This window comes from Amphiura filiformis, chromosome 14 (assembly GCF_039555335.1).
Source record: "Amphiura filiformis chromosome 14, Afil_fr2py, whole genome shotgun sequence".
In the NCBI taxonomy this organism is placed as follows: Eukaryota; Metazoa; Echinodermata; class Ophiuroidea; order Amphilepidida; family Amphiuridae; genus Amphiura; species Amphiura filiformis.
Window position 1 is genome coordinate 30472609 of NC_092641.1, and position 17595 is coordinate 30490203.

At 40.7% G+C, this 17595-nt stretch overlaps 1 protein-coding gene across 1 annotated transcript; it reads right to left on the reverse strand.

Annotated features, from left to right (window-relative positions):
• Positions 1 to 565: 565 nt before the first annotated feature.
• Positions 566 to 16189, reverse strand: LOC140169944 (uncharacterized). The gene is made up of 2 exons (XM_072193254.1): positions 16001 to 16189; positions 566 to 3949 (listed from the first exon to the last, which is right to left on the reverse strand). Exon 2 carries the CDS (start codon positions 3931 to 3933, stop codon positions 661 to 663), a length of 3273 nt encoding a protein of 1090 aa, XP_072049355.1. The 5' UTR covers positions 3934 to 3949; positions 16001 to 16189; the 3' UTR covers positions 566 to 660.
• Positions 16190 to 17595: the final 1406 nt, after the last annotated feature.

A 17595-nucleotide genomic window follows, 5' to 3' on the forward strand; every position in this document is an offset into this window, starting at 1 on the left:
TTTAAATAGATTCAAGTAAATTTTTTAATTCTTCCATGGTCTGTATATGTGCCGGTGACCATCGATAGTGAAGAGGGGGCAAGTTCTTCACCCCTTCTATGCCCCAAAAACCAATGCTTCAACTGTCTTGCTGTCACAACCAGGCCCGTGGCCAGGATTTATTTTGGGGGGTGCTGATTTTGAAAAAGTGGCCTTTTCTTTCAAAATTTGTACCTTTTTGGACTGGGGAGGTGGATTTAGAAATTTCTGGAGCCAAAAGGCATAAAAATCCTCTATTTTTTCACTCGCTACGCTCGCAAATGGGACTTTTTGGGCCTTTGGCATTTTTTGGTGAGGTGCGTTGTACCCCCTGCACCCCCTGGTTACGGGCCTGGTCACAACCGTTGATCAGCCAATCAGCATGATTGTTTATCACTTTTAAACTGCGTTCACACTCGATGCACAGCATACCAAAGAAAATAAAAAAAATACTTCAGTAAGCTGTAGAAAGCTCTCCTTGTATATTATGCAAAACAATTTTTATAAACTAAAAAAAAACTACAAAAATGTTTTTTAAAGGGCCAACCCTGATTTTGGCAGACCGAGTAAACTGGGTTTTTTTTCTGCCTAAGTGTGCGACTCAGTAACGTCAGTGCAATGTGAATGTCTACATGCGGATTATTATTGATGGGTGCCATGCATTGGCATTTCATGGCTGGTACCCGTTTGACTGATGGATGCTAGCATTCGCATTGCAGGGCTGATACCTGTTGACAGTACAGGGCTAGTTGGCGCTTCTGAGCTGGTACCCGTTGTCAGTTCACGACTGGTACCCGATGACAATTCAGAGCTGGTGCTAGTAGTCAGTTCAAACCTGGTGCCCGTAGTCGGCTCAGAGCTAGTAACCACTGGTGGTTCAGAGCTAGTACCTATTGGCGATTCAGGGCTGGCACCCATTGACATTTCAGAGCTAGTACCAGTCTGCAGTTCAGGGCAAGCAATGGGCTGCTCTTGCACAGAACTTGCTTCACCGGAACTTGTTTCTTCATTCACATTTATCTCAATGCATTCTAACTTTACAAATGGCAATGTTTTCTCTTCAATGAAATCTGTCTCCAACGTTTTCTGCATTTCTGCGCTATCTTGATCAACATCTGCCACCTGAGCATCATTTCGCTTCCCACTTTCAACTACAGGTGTAGGGTTAGTTTCTAGCTTTTCTTCCAACTTTGATTTCAATTGCAGTGACACAGGCTCCTTTTTAGCCATTGAAGGGCCTGTCATACATTTTGTAACTGTTTTTTCTTTAATAGCAGGTACCTTCACTTTCATGATAACTTTTTTTTGGTTTTTTGTGCCTTTGTTCCTGGGACGGTACTGCTTAGGAGTTTTAGGAGGAGCAGTTTTTTCACCTGTTACTGTAGATTTTAATTTTGGTTTTTCACTTGGTGATGGCGGCGGTGACACACTATCCTGTGTCTCAGAAGTGATGTTTAGGCTTGGCTTCAGCAGTATTGGCACAATTTTCATATCAAGTGTTCCCGCTAGAAGTTTCACTTTGACCTCCTCCGGATTATTACTATTTACAAACATCTTGCGACTGAACTCAGAATCATACTGTGTCGGTTTGCTGTGCATGTGTGTGGCAAATATCTTTGCAGAATTGCTGCGAACAAAAACGTATGTGATTGTCCCTCGTTTAATCATGTTCAGAGTCGTCTGTGGCGATTGCGAGTACACAATGCACATGTTTGGATCTGCACCTGGGCTGGGAGATTGCGCTATGCTGAGATTTTTCGGAAGCACAGACGATGTACCTAATGCTTTTACCGTGATTTTCTCCTCCTCTTTCACGCTCTTGATGCTCCTTTCTGGAGATTTCACATAACGCCCTCTCTTTTGGCGAGGTTTAGGAGATTCGGAAAGGGATTCTGATAGAGTAGCGGTCTCACGTTTTGTCCCCACAAGTGCAATATATGGGCTGACATCTCCGACTGCTTCCTTGCAAGTAGGTAAACCGATTATCTTCTTTGCGAACGATTTCTGATTGTTTCCTTTCTTACTACGAGCCTCCAACTCCGCTTTAACAATTGCCATTTCCTGATTGTCAACCTCTTGACCAAGGACATCCTTAGTCTCTAATTCCTCCACTATATCCAAAGCAATTTCCATTGCATTCTTATTAATTGTACTCTTCAACTGTTCTATCTCTGCTCTCAATTTCACAGTTTCTTCGGAAATTTCCTTCTTAAACGTCTTTTCATCTTCATATGCGATACCATCAGATTCGGTTTCTTTCTTCATCCTCTTCTCTGTCGCTTCTGCTTGCTCCTTCTTTTTCGCCATAAACGATCTCGCTTTTCTTGCCAACTCTTCATCTGCTTCTTTTCTTAATCGGAATTCTTCTTGCCGCTTTTCTTTCAACTTCTGTGTGTACCATCGCCTTGCTTTTTTTATATCTTTGGCTGCTTCCGGATCCATTCCCATATCAATTACCTTTTCAATGAAGTTCTTATTGACCACAGCAAGCTGTGCTGTTTCCTCATCATGTTCCTTTTTCCGTTCTTCTTTAAACAAACTCTCTAGTTCGTCGAGCGTTTTCCCCACCAATTCCTCAGGTTTCATGCCGCGCCTCTTTGCTTCTTCCGTAAGAAACACTTCTCGTTTTTCCAGTCGTTTACACATTACGCAGTCTGTACCATGCAACTGGGTGATATGTTGAAATAACATCTCCTCTGTTTGAAATTCAATATTACAAACTAAGCACTTGATCAACTGAATCTTTCTGACGGGGCGTGGCAACTGCGCTTTATGAATGATCTTCAGATGCTGGACTAGCTGGAATCGGGACCCATGAACGCAATGACACAAAGGGCACTTGATGGCCTTGGATCGGTCGTGCTTTGTAATGAAATGCATGTTTTGAGCCTTCTGTGATCTAAATGTCTTCTCGCAAATTTCGCACTTGTAACGCACCTCTCCAGTGTGGCTGGCGACGTGATCATCCCTTCGTACCTTTGAAGGGAAACCTTTGCCACAGTACGGACAGAACATTTTGAATGCCCGCCTAATTTTATCATGCACCCCCCTAATATGCTTTGCCAGATTGTCTCGTGTCTTGAACTTTTTTTGACATTTAGTGCAGCTATGAAGTCTTATATCACTATGCACAGCGGAATGTCGGCACAGTTTAGTGATGTCCTCATATTTTAAACCGCACTGGGCGCACATGTACCACTGTTTTGCAGTAATATGTCTCCTCTTGTTGGAGCTTGGATTTTTCCGCAGGCTCTGCTCTTGCTGTATGATATGCTCAGGTGGGTCGCAGCGTATGATTTTCACGCCTTTTCGCATCAGCTCATCCTTGGTGCTTTCAAGCGGACGTTTCCGATTTGCCTTTTTGGGTGCAGTTCCGGAGTTGGTACTCCACGAATCATTGTCATTAGCTTCCATTGTACCAGGTTGGTTTGACATATTCAAGTTACCTTGCTGTAAAATATCATCATGCTGTGTATGCAGTAAGTCTACCATCGCAGCGGCAGCTGCCTCCGTCTCCGTGAATTGTTCCAGTGAGATCGGCACCAACTTGGACTGCTTTTTAGCGACCACCTCCTTATCCACACAGAGCGCATTGTGGCGTTCCACGACAATGGCCAAGATCTCTTCTAACGTCAACCCCTTCAGATGGACACAGTTGTATCCTCTTACGTGCGTATCTAGCAGTGGTTGCAGCCTGCTCGCTATATACTTTTGAATTGTCAAACGCAGCAGGTCGGACCAAAGGGGTACCGTCTGGGTCTCCATTTCCCTCATTTCCAGGGTGGCGATTTCGATTGGCGGAGGGTCAGTGGTGTGATCACCCAGCTGGAGAATAAAGGGTAGATTTTGCTGCGGCTGTCCTCCATGATGCATATGATGAACGGGCGGTATCCAATGATTGCCAGAAGGATCCATTTTGTACAAGTTGGTTCTGCAAGACAAAAAAGTTGAAAATTAATTAAAATGTTGACAGAAGTTGACCAGGGATATTCATGAGACAAAGTATTGACTGTGGTTTTCAGTTTTTTTAAGTAGCACACATTACCAAGCAATTATTATTATCTAGGCCAACTTTTCCAAAACATTATAGGCTAGCTTTGCCAGAGTAACAATCTAAAAATGAACAAAGGAAGTTTGTATACAAAGGTCAAATGCCCTGTTCTTATGGACAGTGGCCAATGCTGTTACCATAGCAACAGTTCACATTCCACTCTCACTGAGTAATTTGCATAGGTGTAGATCCCGGGTGATAGGGGTGGGATAAATCCCCCCAATATTTTGCCAGGGGGGATGGTCCATACAATCATCACCCTCCCCCCATGTTGAATCCTTCGTGTGGGTTTCTGACCAAATTAAGGTCTCATTATTTGGCCATTTTAGCCACCAAAGCCCATTTTTTCGCGCTTCGTTCGAATTTATTCCACTTTTGCACAATATTTCATCAGTTTAGCTTCAAAATGGCACCGTTTTTTGCATTTGTACCAGAAACTGATTCTGTCGCCAAAAGGTGCCTGATTCTCTATATTTCAAGAATTTTTTCCAACCCAATCCCTCCCAATGTCAAAAAGAAATCTACGCCACTGGCAATTTTTGGTATAATATAAACCATGTGCAGTTCTGACAAAAGAGCTTGGGGAAATGATATATCCAGTAATCTCATCAGTCGCAGATCCAGGATTTTTGAAAAGGGGGGCACAAACTTAGAATCATCTGCGCTTGGAGCAGCACACGTCGCACTTGTGGGACGAGGGGGGCTGTCTGAGGGGATGTGCCAACCTCAGAAGTGAGAAACTTGAAGACCTAATTGAAGCTATTTGGTAGACCATTTTGGCACTATTATTGTGTAAAATGTTAATTTGAAAAAGCCGAAAATTTGCCCAATGACAGTCCAATTGAAGTCATTTGTCGACAAGCTTGCACTATTATTGTGTACATTATTCCTTTAAACATAAAGGGTCAGGTGTCCAAAACAAAAGCGAAAGGGTTAACTAGCTTCTTTATGCATACGCAGGGGTGTCTGAGGGGGATGTGCCCCCCTGAGAAGTGAGAGACTTTTGCAAAATGAAGACATAATTGAAGCGATTTGGTGGACCATTTTGGCACTATTATTGTTTTAATTTGAAAAAGCCGAAAATTTGTGAAATGACGGCCCAAAAAGCTGAAGTCATTCATCGACAATTTTTCTCTATTAATGTGTAAATTATTGCTTTTTTGCAAAATGAAGGCCTAATTGAAAGCATTTGGTGGAAAATTTTAATACTATTATTTGAATCAGTGGGTTTTTAGCGGGTTCGCCGTCGGACAAGTTTAGAACTGTCAAGCTTTCGTCAGGAGTAGCTCTGACTTCTTCAGGACAAAGTACCTAAGAATGAAACATGTAGACCGCCCCTAGTCTACTGATGACTCTGAAAAGAGTCGTTCACTGAAGACTGCCCCTTGTCAACAGAGAACAAGCAGATCTCGCCTATCTGCTAATATAAAGGTTTTGGTGGCTCTGAAAAGAGCCGTTTGCTGAAGACTGCCCTTGTCTACAGAAACAAGCAGATCTCGCCTATCTGCTGAATTTGTAAGTTTTGGTGGCTCTGAAAAGAGCCGTTTGCTGAAGACTGCCCCTTGTCAGCAGAAACAAGCAGATCTCGCCTATCTGCTGATTTTGTAAGTTTTGGTGGCTCTGAAAAGAGCCGTTCACTGAAGACTGCCCCTTGTCAACAGAAAACAAGCAGACCTCGCCTATCTGCTAAATTAAAGGTTTGTTCGCTCTGAGGAAGAGCTGTTCAATGAAGACTGCCCCTTGTCAACAGAGAACATGTAGACTGCATATACTGTAATAGAAGTATACGGCTTACCAGGAACCGTTTGGCCACTTATGGACCGATTGATTGATTGTATGCACAATGAGCGTTTATATCACTTAATTGCGGACGTGGTACAGATTAGCGGCTCTGTGATTGGTTGTTTGAAAATAGAGCGCGCCGCATACGATGTGATAAGATTAGCGACTCTGTGATTGGTTGTTTGAAAATAGAGAGCGCCACATACCCGGGGCCACATACGACTGATGTCTTTGCCGTCATTTCTATTGATAGTAGAAGTTTCATTAACTCTGATTTCCAACGCTTCACGGGTCAACCTCATCCCCAAGTTAGAAACTTGTGCCAGTTTTGTTGTTTCGTCCCACAGAGGTTCATGGCCTTCTTTGCAAGCATGTTCAGCTAATGCCGAGCCTTCTTCTTTCTTTTGTCTTGTGGCTCTTCGGTGTTCAGATATTCTGACCTTTAGTGGTCGTTTGGTTTGGCCTATGTATTGCTCACCACAACTGCAAGGTATAGAGTACACATGGTGCACGATCCTTGGGCAGAGGATCTTTTGGGTGGCTTAGGATGTCTCTTAATTTGGCCGACCTAGAGTAGAATGTTTTGACCCCTGATCGGTTTAGAAACCGACAGATTTTGTCTGATACACCTTTGATATATGGCATGAAGGTAACGCCTTTGTGTTCATCGTCCACCAATTCTTCTGATCGTTCTCCTGTCTGTTCAGTGTTCGATTTACCTGGATTAGCGTAGCAAAATGCTACTCACAATTTTGTAATTGCTACTCAAATCTGAAAATGAGTAGCATTTTTTGCTACACATAAAAATATACGAAAATCGATCACTGGCCACTGACTTGAACTGAAAATGGAACATTCAGGATTAGCATGTTGCAAAATGCTACTCACAATTTTGGAATTGCTACTCAAATCTGAAAGTGAGTAGCATTCTTTGCTACACAAAAAAATATACGAAAATCGATCACTGTGTCTGTTTCTTGATTGCCTTGTGAATGAGGTTTGAGGGATAGCCATTCTTGTTCAACGCTTTTTCAATGTGTTTGAGTTCGTCTTTTCGATGTTCTTCATCACACAGAGTCAGTGCTCTGTGAACCAGTGTATTGACAACACTGTTCTTGGCAGACATATGGTGACTAGAGTTAAAATGAAGATATTGATCAGTATGAGTGGGTTTTAGGTATATGGCGAAACTCAAGCTAGTGTCTGATCTCTGCACTTTGACATCAAGGAAAGGTATGCCTATTATTTGAAGTCATTCTTCAACAAATTTTCACTATTGTGTCAAATTGCTTGAAACATAAAGGGCCTGGTGTCCAAAGCAGAAGTGAAAATGGCAACTTCTTTATGTATACGCAGGAGGGTGTCTGAGGAGGGATGCAAAAATGGCTTGTTATTTTTCAAAGAAGTAACAAAATCAGTGATAGATGAAAATTTAAGGGTCTTTGGGTGACAGATCGAAAGGAAATATGGCCGGGTCTTTGGGTGACAGAGCATGTGTGCTCATAAAAAAATATGGGGTCTTTGGGTGACAGTGATGTTGAAAAAGGGGGTCTTAAAGGAGGATTTTGTGATCCTAGCATCCTCTTTTTATGACATTTTTCAGTAGATATCCACGAAAAAGCTTATTTCCAAAATTTCAGTTGATTCTGATTTTGTGTTTGCGAGTTATGCATGATTATGTGTATTACACTGCTCCATAGACAATGTGTTGTAATTTCGTTCTGGTGCAAATTCAAATTTGGCGATATTTTTGCTAAACGAATTAATCTGCAAGAAATATTTGGTACATAAACATTATGTAGCCAGAGGTATCCAGTGGTGTAAAAATCTCAACTTTTTTTGGGAAAAGTGGGGGGATGAGGCTGTGGATCACGAAATGCCCCTTTAACAAGTAGGTTAGTTACAAATACAATATAAAACAGAGAAACTTTGACTTTAGTGAGTACTTAGCCTGAATTGAGATATATGTGTGAATGTATACATGGTGTATGTGCACCCCCCCCCCCCCCATTGACTAAATATATGTGCAAAATATCATACAATATGTTTTTATGTCTGCCAAACAATTGTGACCATCCACCACGAAGTGGTAGTAAAGTCGGCCCAATGTCATTTTCTTTTTATTACAGATTTTGAAAGAGTGCACTTTCAGCTTTAAAATGACACCTCAACCAGCTTCATCGGACATATGGAAGCAGTTGTGTAGCCAGTGGGGGGGGAGGGGGGTGCTCATGATGGCCGTCGGTTCATGTAAGGCCATCGGTAGACGAAAGGCTTTGGTGAAAAACAAATTGGGTGAACAAATTGACTATTTTTGATTTAGTAGTTTTGTAAACCAATCAGGTTAGACATACTTTACTGGCGGGTCACATGGGGTCATATTAATTAAGGCCGTCGCGTTCATTGATTGGCTTACGATTGCAATTAATAGTTTTTGCAACCAATCACAAAACGGGTTATATGGAGCCCGGCCATCGTAAAATTTTACACACGTCCATGATGAGGCGAAAGCGAGCGAGTGGGATAAAGTCAGTTTCACACCTGTGATTTAATGAAGCGCATCATAAAATCTCTGAGCACATCCACAGCGCATTTGACAGATAAAAATGAGATTTGCAATTCTGAGCAACGGGATTCCATGAAATTGAAGATTATGTAAGTTATTCTACAGGATCATGAGGATCGGTAATAATTAACAGCTGGTCTGCTGTATTTGAAGTGCATATTGAAGTTTGTAAGTTTGTGACTTCGTATGTTATGTGCAATAGATATTACAGGAAGCTTAAATTGGCACGCTTTCCTGCAATTTGTCTGTCGCTTGCGAAAGTTATTTGAGTTCAGGGCACGTCACACTGAGTGTGACATGACCTCGCTGGGCATACAGGTTACCCACCTTTAATATTGCATAACATTTTGGAGAGAAAAATCACACATTTTGGTATAAAATGTGCATTTTTGCGCATTTTAAACTGGTGTGCGCATTTTACTCTAAAAATAGCGCATTTTGGATTGATCATTCATGGATAAACATATTGGTGATGTCAGCAGCTTAACTTTGGTGGACAATAGAAATACTGTATACGTACCATTGATTGACAAGGTTACCCCTGCGTCCCCTAGCCTAGCTCCCCTCTTGACTGTGTAATATATTCCTCAATCATTCCCTGTACGGTAATGGTCTTATTAGCCCGAGGTACTCACACCTCCATCACTACGATTTCCACTGACCTTCTCCGTACGAAGGTCTGAGGGTCCTGAGCCTATCTGGTCCAGGGTACACAGTATTGAATTTTATTAACAAAATATCAGTTCTTACACTTACAGTTCCTTACGTGAAGATAAGACTTAAGGTTATACAATGGAGTTTTCAAGGCTTGATTCCATACGGGCCGTAAGTTTTAAATAATAGGAACAGCCATGCAGAAAAAAAATGAACTCAAGGGTACTTGGTGCACATCGTCATCATCCCTATATCTTTGTGTCAAAAATTGCCGTGATAGTACAGCGACTCCTCTCGTTTTTCAACAGATCTACACAACGCGATTTTGTTCGAGATAGGCCGAGCGACTCAGGCTAAGCATGCCATGACTATCATATGAGATACACACAGAGTTTCTATATTCTACACATTATTACGATTTGTGCATGCTCTAGTACCCCATATGATGTTTCTATTACAAGAAAATCTATTTGTTTTCAGGTAAAACCAGGGTTTTGTTTCCAGTACACTCACTCGAAAAGCAGTACAATAATTAGCGGGGCCTTGCAGCTTGCTGTGGATATCTTTTACTGCATTTTAGAAGTAATATTTTGATATCCAATGTAAAAATTATGATATATTTAATTTTGAGAATTACAATTCTACTTTATAGGTGCATTGTATAAAGGAACACTTTTAGCCCATTGAGTTAAGTTCCAGATGCAAGCCCTGCCCCTATAACACAATGCATGTAAACTTTCTTTATCTGTGTCAATAATAGAATATTGGTTTCAACGGAGTATTGAGCTGTATGGAAAAAATATTTATAATACAGGGTGTTGACACTGTGTGGTGTATCAATCTACATGCACAATGACCACGAACCTATGAAACCGTGGCACGTGAGTCATCATATGGTGCAGGGATAGGGAGGGGCAACCATGATTTTTTAATGTCGACATGTCGATATAATTCGCATACACCGACAGTGTGTCGACATAAAAAAAATTCTAAAAAAAAAAAATTTCCTTTTTTTTTTAATTTTCAAAAAATATTTTTGGCCCGTGTGCCCCGCTTTTTGCAATAGGTGACCCCGGAATGACGTCACAAGCCGTTGACCTCCGTTAACAACAAATCTGATTCAAAAGTCAAAATACTACCATTTCTATAACATCTAGACATGGAGCTTCCAGCCAACAACAAAAATAAAGACTCTCCTCTACATGTTCATGTGTTCAGCTTCACATAAAATGCAATTTAAGTATTTAACCTTTACCAAAATCGGCCCAGAAATTTGCTCGATTCGAGGTCAAAACAGAATGTAAACAAACTGAATCAGCTCTGCTACATACAAGTGACAGTCTTCAACTAGTCGCTCTGCTCCACGATCTATTGTGGGTTGAAAAGCGTACAAAAATGTAAGTGTAGCCGCTGTACCCGGGGGGGGGGCACTCACATGTTAAGGTGGTACGGGTATGTGCGGCGGTCAAGGTTCCCTTTTTCAGGCTCTCCGGCAGTTCCTTAACCCTAACCCGCCTGAATACTACAAAATACTACTTGATATATGCGCTGTTCGTGCATGCATCCCACGTGGTGTGATGACGCAATCGCCCTAAGTGATATATAGGCATGGTTTCGCTGGCCAGCGAAGCCCAAGACCCGTGGCAAAGTGTCGCCAACCGAGTGCTTGGCATGCGAGGGGTCTCGGGTTTGAATCCCACCCAGAGCAAACAACTTCTTTCCTTCTTTTCTCTCTTTATTCTTTCCTTCTTTCCCTTCCCGTCGCCGAAAAGCCCTTAGGGGGTTAGGGTTAAGGTGGTTATGGAGGCATTATAAAAGTGCTCTAAACATGTTTTAAACAGATTAATTGAGTAGAGCAAAGTACACTGATCAATATACCTTTTGTTTGGAGTCAATCGGAGATACGGTTTTCAAAATATATCAATTTATATTTTCTTTGTATCTTATTGTTTTTATCAATAATCAATCAAGTTAATGAGCTAAAATGACTGGAGAAGCTCATTTACTTTTATTTATTTTTATTTCAGACATATTTAAAGAGGGTAGCCAAGATCAGTGATCCAGCACTGCTTTACACAAGGCCCTTTACATATAATTTTTGCCAATATTTTGCTAAAAATCCATGCATAAATGTTCAGGGTACTTTTATTTTGCATAATTTTGCCCTGAAACTTGGTCAAAGTGTTTCTAATATGTTTTTTAGTGAAGCCCCCAATTTGCATATTTGCATAATTAATTAGCATTTATGCAAATTAGCTCATTAATTATGCAAATATGCAAATTAGAGGGCGGCTTCACTATATAATACATTAGAACATATTAGAAACACTTTGACCAAGTTTCAGGGCAAAAGTATGCAAAATAAAAGTACCCTGAACATTTATGCATTGATTTTTAGCAAAATATTGGCAAAAATTACATATTAATGAGCCTTTCCAGTCCTTTTAGCTCATTAACTATATTGATTATTGACAAAAACAATAGGATACAAAGAAAATATAAATTGATGTATTTTGGAAACCGTATGTCCGATTTGCTCCAAACAAAAGGCATATTGATCAGTGTACTTTACCCTACTCAATTAATCTGTTTAAAACAAGCTCAAAGCATTTTCTAATTTCTAGAAAATGCATCCAATACCACCTTAAGCCCCACATTTGGATCTGCTCCAGTTCTTTGAGCCTCAAATTCTGACAATTGGAGCTCTTTAAGCTCAAATTTGGAAATAATTTAGAAATTTTTTAGCTCAACAGCCTATAATTTGGCCCTAATTTCAGTTCTTCAAGCCCCTATTTTGCCCGAAAATCAGTTCTCAGGTCCCAAAGTTTGGCGCTCCGCGCCGCACACCCCTACCAAAATTTAAGTTGAGTGCCCCCCCCCCCCCGGACCGCTGTAGTGTCATGTAAAATAAGCAGGCCTGCCAGCAAGACTTCAGTCTTTATCATCTAGGAATGACGAGTTAGGGCCTACAGTTACTGGAACTAGTAAAATAAGTACCCGGATGGCCAGGGAGGGTCACAGGTATACCGTACTCTACGGAAGTCACGGCCCCATGCCATGGTGAGGAAGGAACCAATACTATAGGTACTTATGATCATCAAATTTTCAAGTATGATATTTCACATCGAAATTGTTTTATTTGAAAAGGTGATTATTTAACTTAAAAAATGAGGGGTCAACCACGTCTGTAGGACAAAAAATAGCAAAGTTATGGGCAAATGTCTTTTCCCAAATTCTGTGACCATCATTGACTGTGTACCTTTACAATGAATTACTGTACAAAAAAGCAAGCAAAATGCAGCATTTTTCAGCATGGCGATCCATTTTACACAAAAGCGATTTTATTTGAAAAATCACTACATGTATCACTGTATGATAACTTATGTATCAAGGACACCAATTGACAGTTTTGGACTTTCTAATGTACGTAAAGTTTCTGGTACGGTATCCAAATTTCATATTTTTGTACCTTCCTATGGGGATTACACAGTTAACCAAGTTGGGTGTTGAAGGAGCCCTGATGATAGGCAATGTGGGCATACCTACATGTACTATAGAGCTTTTTCTGATGACGTCACCTATAAGGCCAAGTAAAAAATAAAACATGTTTCACGTCCGGGTTTTCGAAAAAAAGGAGGAGGAGGGGCTTTTTATTTTCTATTTTTATCGCAAAATTGGTGTAAATACCCCATTACCCATACTTACAGCTGTTTTAGCGTAGGCCTATATACAATAATGCCTGGAAAAAGGAGGAGGCCCTTTTTTATTTGTTGTTCTGAGAGTTACACCCCCTCCAATGATAACAAAACCTTCCTAAAATGTTTCTTGTATCTTAACAAGGCTATAGAAAGCATTCCAACTTCCCAGACATATTTTTTGAAAAGTTAAAACTGAATTTCAAAAAATAAAAATATATTTGAGGAAACCTCAAAAAAGGAAGCGGGAGGGGACGCGAAACATGTTTATATTTTTATTTTGCCTAATATTGGGGTCTCAGATGTAAACAAACAACATGTGCGTTTCCCACATGCACACAGTGTGAAAACACCAAATACTGCGTATTTTCTCCTCTGTTCTGTCATCTTTCACTTTAGCTTCCATAAAATAATTTTTTAAACGGAATTTTGAGTTTCCTGTCACATGTCTGAAAACAAGTGAGGTAACTTTTTCATTATTCATTATTCATTATTTTTCTGCCTTTCATTTATATGACCAACACGCATGTAAAATGTGTTGTTACTTGCCGCTCACTCACTTGAAGATGGATGTTTAGCCCAAATGAGAAAAGTATATATTAAAAAGAATCTGCAAGGTTGACAGCAAAATGCATGTTTTGATTTTTCCACAAAAAATAAAGGGATTCATAATTTTTTTTGCAAATATAATCAGTTTTTATCGGTATTTTTTGGAAAATCACAATAATGAATTCAAGTGAGGGTCAGAAAATGAAGTGCATGAGTGAGGGCGGGTGACGGGAAACTCAAAATCGACTTTCCTTGGCCTTTAATACCTTTGTTTCAGATTATTTTGATACCACAAAATACAAAAGATACGGAAACCTGTCATGCTATTTGAAAATTATTCTTTGTCTTGTTTCACATTATTGTAGGTATGCTAGATGAATTCAAATTTGCCATCAAACTGCATCATTTTATATATCAAATTAAAGCCCTTGAGTAAACAAAGCTAAAACTCTGATACCTCTGGTATCGGGCAATTTGCTGATGATACATTTCTTTATCATGCAATTTACAATGCTAATGATGTAAGGGATTTACAAATGGATCTTGACAAGCTTTCGGTTTGGTCGTCTCGTAATTCACTTCACTTGAATCCTACTAAATGTAAATTTATATCTATCACTCGTAAACGTACTTCATATCCATCAGTGTACAGTATTAACAACATCAATCTTGATCAGGTAAATACCCCGGGGGTAAATAATCTTCCCCTCTTGGGTGTCACCATCTCAGATAAGCTTAATTGGGATGCTCATGTTAAGGATGTTATAGCAAGAAGCAACAAACTTCTTGGTTTTATTCGCCATGTGGCCGGGGAATCTCCCCCAGAGGTTCTCCTCCAATTATATCAGACCATGGTCTTGCCCATCCTCGATTACTGCTCCCCTGTGTGGATGCCCCACACAAAGCGTCTCAAAATGCTCTTGAACGCTGCGTTCAAAGGACAGCCACCAGAGCTATTCTCCATCAGAAGCGTCGCGAGGAGGAGTACAATGTTCGTTTGGAGCGTCTTGACCTCAGTTATTTGTCCCAAAGACGTGAATACATGTCCATTTCACTTGTTTCCAAATGCCTCCTCAATGTTGACTGCTGCAATGCTATGCCTGCTTTAAATAAAATCCGTCCAAATAGTAGGCATCCCGATCACCTTATTTTTCACCATCTCAAAGCCAAAACTGATGCTTTTCTTTATCATTCCATCCAACGCTTCCCCAAAATATGGTCTGACCTCCCCCGCCACATCACTGATATTTATTTGTGCAATAGCTTTAACTGCTTCAAATCCCACTTGAGAGACCACTTTCAGTCCATTCAAGAAATTTAATCCTTGGTGACATCTATGTTTTGTTGCGGTGAATTTGTGATAGGGTGGGAGGGGGGGGCATTATCTCATTATGTTGTGGTGTGTTTTATCCTGCTTGGCTAAGTGCAATATATTGTGTCTTTTTATTGTATCTTGGGGCTTCATGCCTTTAACTTAGTGCTGTTTTTAAAAAATGTTTGTACTTTTAATGTGTTAATAATCTTTGTAATTTTTATGTGTATTTATAGTGCAATACTTTATTTATTTTCATGACCAGCTTGCAAGGGTGGGGTCCACTCATCTTTTAGATGTCAGTGCTTTATCTGCCACTTTTGTTGGGCCCTGGCAGCCCTTGCTTGCTGGTCTAATTTTGCTGTATATTTTTGTTGAAATGCCTAATGAATAATAAATAAATAAATAAATAAACCTGAAAACCTTTTTTTTCATAGCACTTTCCGTAGCAAAGTTACATCTTGTCAAAGATTGACTTTCATCAAAAAGATTCAGCTAGCAAAATTCCCCAAAACGGCATTTCGGGGGTGTTTCTAGATCTTAGTCTCATTATGATAACAGCTTTTTTTAATGGAACTGCTATCAAAATCCCTCTAAAATTCCATGTGCGATTGTCTTATCACCATAAAAAATCATATATTTGGGTCAAGTGAAGTATAGAAAACATATTTATGTAGGTTTCCTTCTTCGGACAGTTGTTTTAAATTTCTATGTAAATATGCATTGACATTTTCGGCGAATTTGGCTGACTAGCAAATGTGTTAACTAAGGTTTGCCTGGGATACCTAATTATTGTTTACTTTTACACCGTGCCGAACGAAACACGTACTGCGAGCTGGCAATTCCGTGCAGGACGCCTAGCGTGGCGCAAAGTAAGTTGATCGCGTTTGGATGACTCGAATGCTAGACCCCAATATCGATTGATTGGTAACGTCTGAGAAAAAGGTCTATAGCAGGGCTGTCAACTCTCACGCATTGGGTCACTTTCTCACGGTCTCAGGCCAAGGACGGTAGTAAAATCTCATGCCCAGGTAATAAATCTCACGCAAAAAGCTGCAAAATGAGGAAAATCTCACGCATCGTCATGAATAATTTGTTGTTCCTACCCCCCCCCCCTTTTCACAGTCTAGAGCCCCGTGGCTCAAACAATCATCGGTCAAAATGAACATTGGGAGTCGGAAAATCACGGTACGCTTCCGTCTCACGCCAAGCAATTCCAAAAAGTTGACAGCCCTGGTCTATAGGGCTCCGGTCTTTTATGTCCTTCTACTAGCTTTACACAATCTTCACAACGTTATTTTTTTTCTACCAGCACAGAGATAGGACATGTCCGATTCACAGATTTAACTTTGAAGCATTTAATTTAAGCTTACCTAAAAAATTAATAGGCCAGAGCTCTCTAGTCATGCCAGGGCACCAATAATGTGACGATATAGCTCCGGGGCATACGGTAAAATCCTTGAATAATCTACAGATCACGGAATCTTCACCTAAAAAAGACAAAAATTGATTTTCGAGACGAACTGAATTGACCAAATTACATTTTTTCGGGTTTTTTTCTATCGCCTATCAACAGCTCGACACCCATTCAAGCTAGCCGTGGGCGATATCAGATACCAGTGGCGTCCAGCGTTGAATTTCGTTCAAATTAGGGAGCGATCGTTATTTATGACAGAGGGGGAATGGGAAAATTTAGGGGAACACAAACTTTTTGGGGTCTTTAGGGGGAACCTGAAATTTTAGTTGAACCAGGAGGGGGGATTGTTAAATTTTAAATGGAGAAAATTGGGAAAACAAGGGGGAACGCGAAAATGTTGAGCGGACGCGAGGGGTGAACACGACCCCGGGGGGAACACGAAATTTTTTGTCGGATATTTTTTCCAAAACGTCCATTCCCCCCCCTGCCGTAAATAACGATCAGTCCCTTAGTGGCCTATGGAGCATAATTTTCAGTATAGGCCCTACACATAATGAACGCAAAATCGAAATCAACTGACATTTCAAGTTGGGAATACGTTTTTTCGTGGATACAGAAATGCCCTTCAGCTGTGTCTTCATTGTCCACAGCACTTATAGTCGGCCTACCTCCTGGCCTACATGCATCAGTACTATGGCCGGATTGCATAGTTCTGAGTGGGGTCTGTTTCCGGTGTTCCACTTTGCCCAGTGGTGTAAATTTCTTTTCGGACATGGGGGGGGGGTGCGGGTTGGAAAAAAATCTTGATGTAGGGGCTTTTATAGTGAATCCAGTACCTGGAACACATGCACACGAAGCGCATGAAAAATTTTGCCATATCAAAGCTCTAAACTGGTGAAATCTGGTGTAGAAGTGGAATAAATTGGCGTGAAGTGCGCAGAAATTGGCACCTTTGGGGCTAAAATGTCCAAAAATGAGGTTAATTTGGTAAGAAACGCACATACAGGCGTCAGCATTGGGGGATGATTGTATGGACCATCCCCCTGGCAAAATATGTGGGGATTTATCCCCCTCCCATCCCCGCTGGATGTACGCCTATGACGTTGCCCCATCCACTTTTTGTCCACTTTGCCCCATTCCACTTTGCCTCGCCCACATGAGATTTCTCCCGACATGCATTACTGTCATGTAGGACGCTAATCAGGGTCTTAGCTAGAAATTGTGGGATGCCCATCATTTGAATAAAATTGCCTGTCCTAATTTAACCTTTAAAACATTTACCAGACATCTATAGCCCATATGGGGGTTCAAAGAGTTCAAATATGTGCTGATAAAAAGGGTCTACTAAAAAGGTTAATTAGCTTCTCAAAACATACAATTCATATTAATAGAGCATCTGTCAAAAGGCATTAATTTTGCCCGTCCCAGGAGCAAACTGGCCGTCTAAAATGACGGCCAGACGGGTGGCTAGCTAAGACCCTGACGCTAAATGTACATGTATGTTAGCCCTGTTACCATGCATAGAGTAGGCACAAGCCCACCTGTCATTAA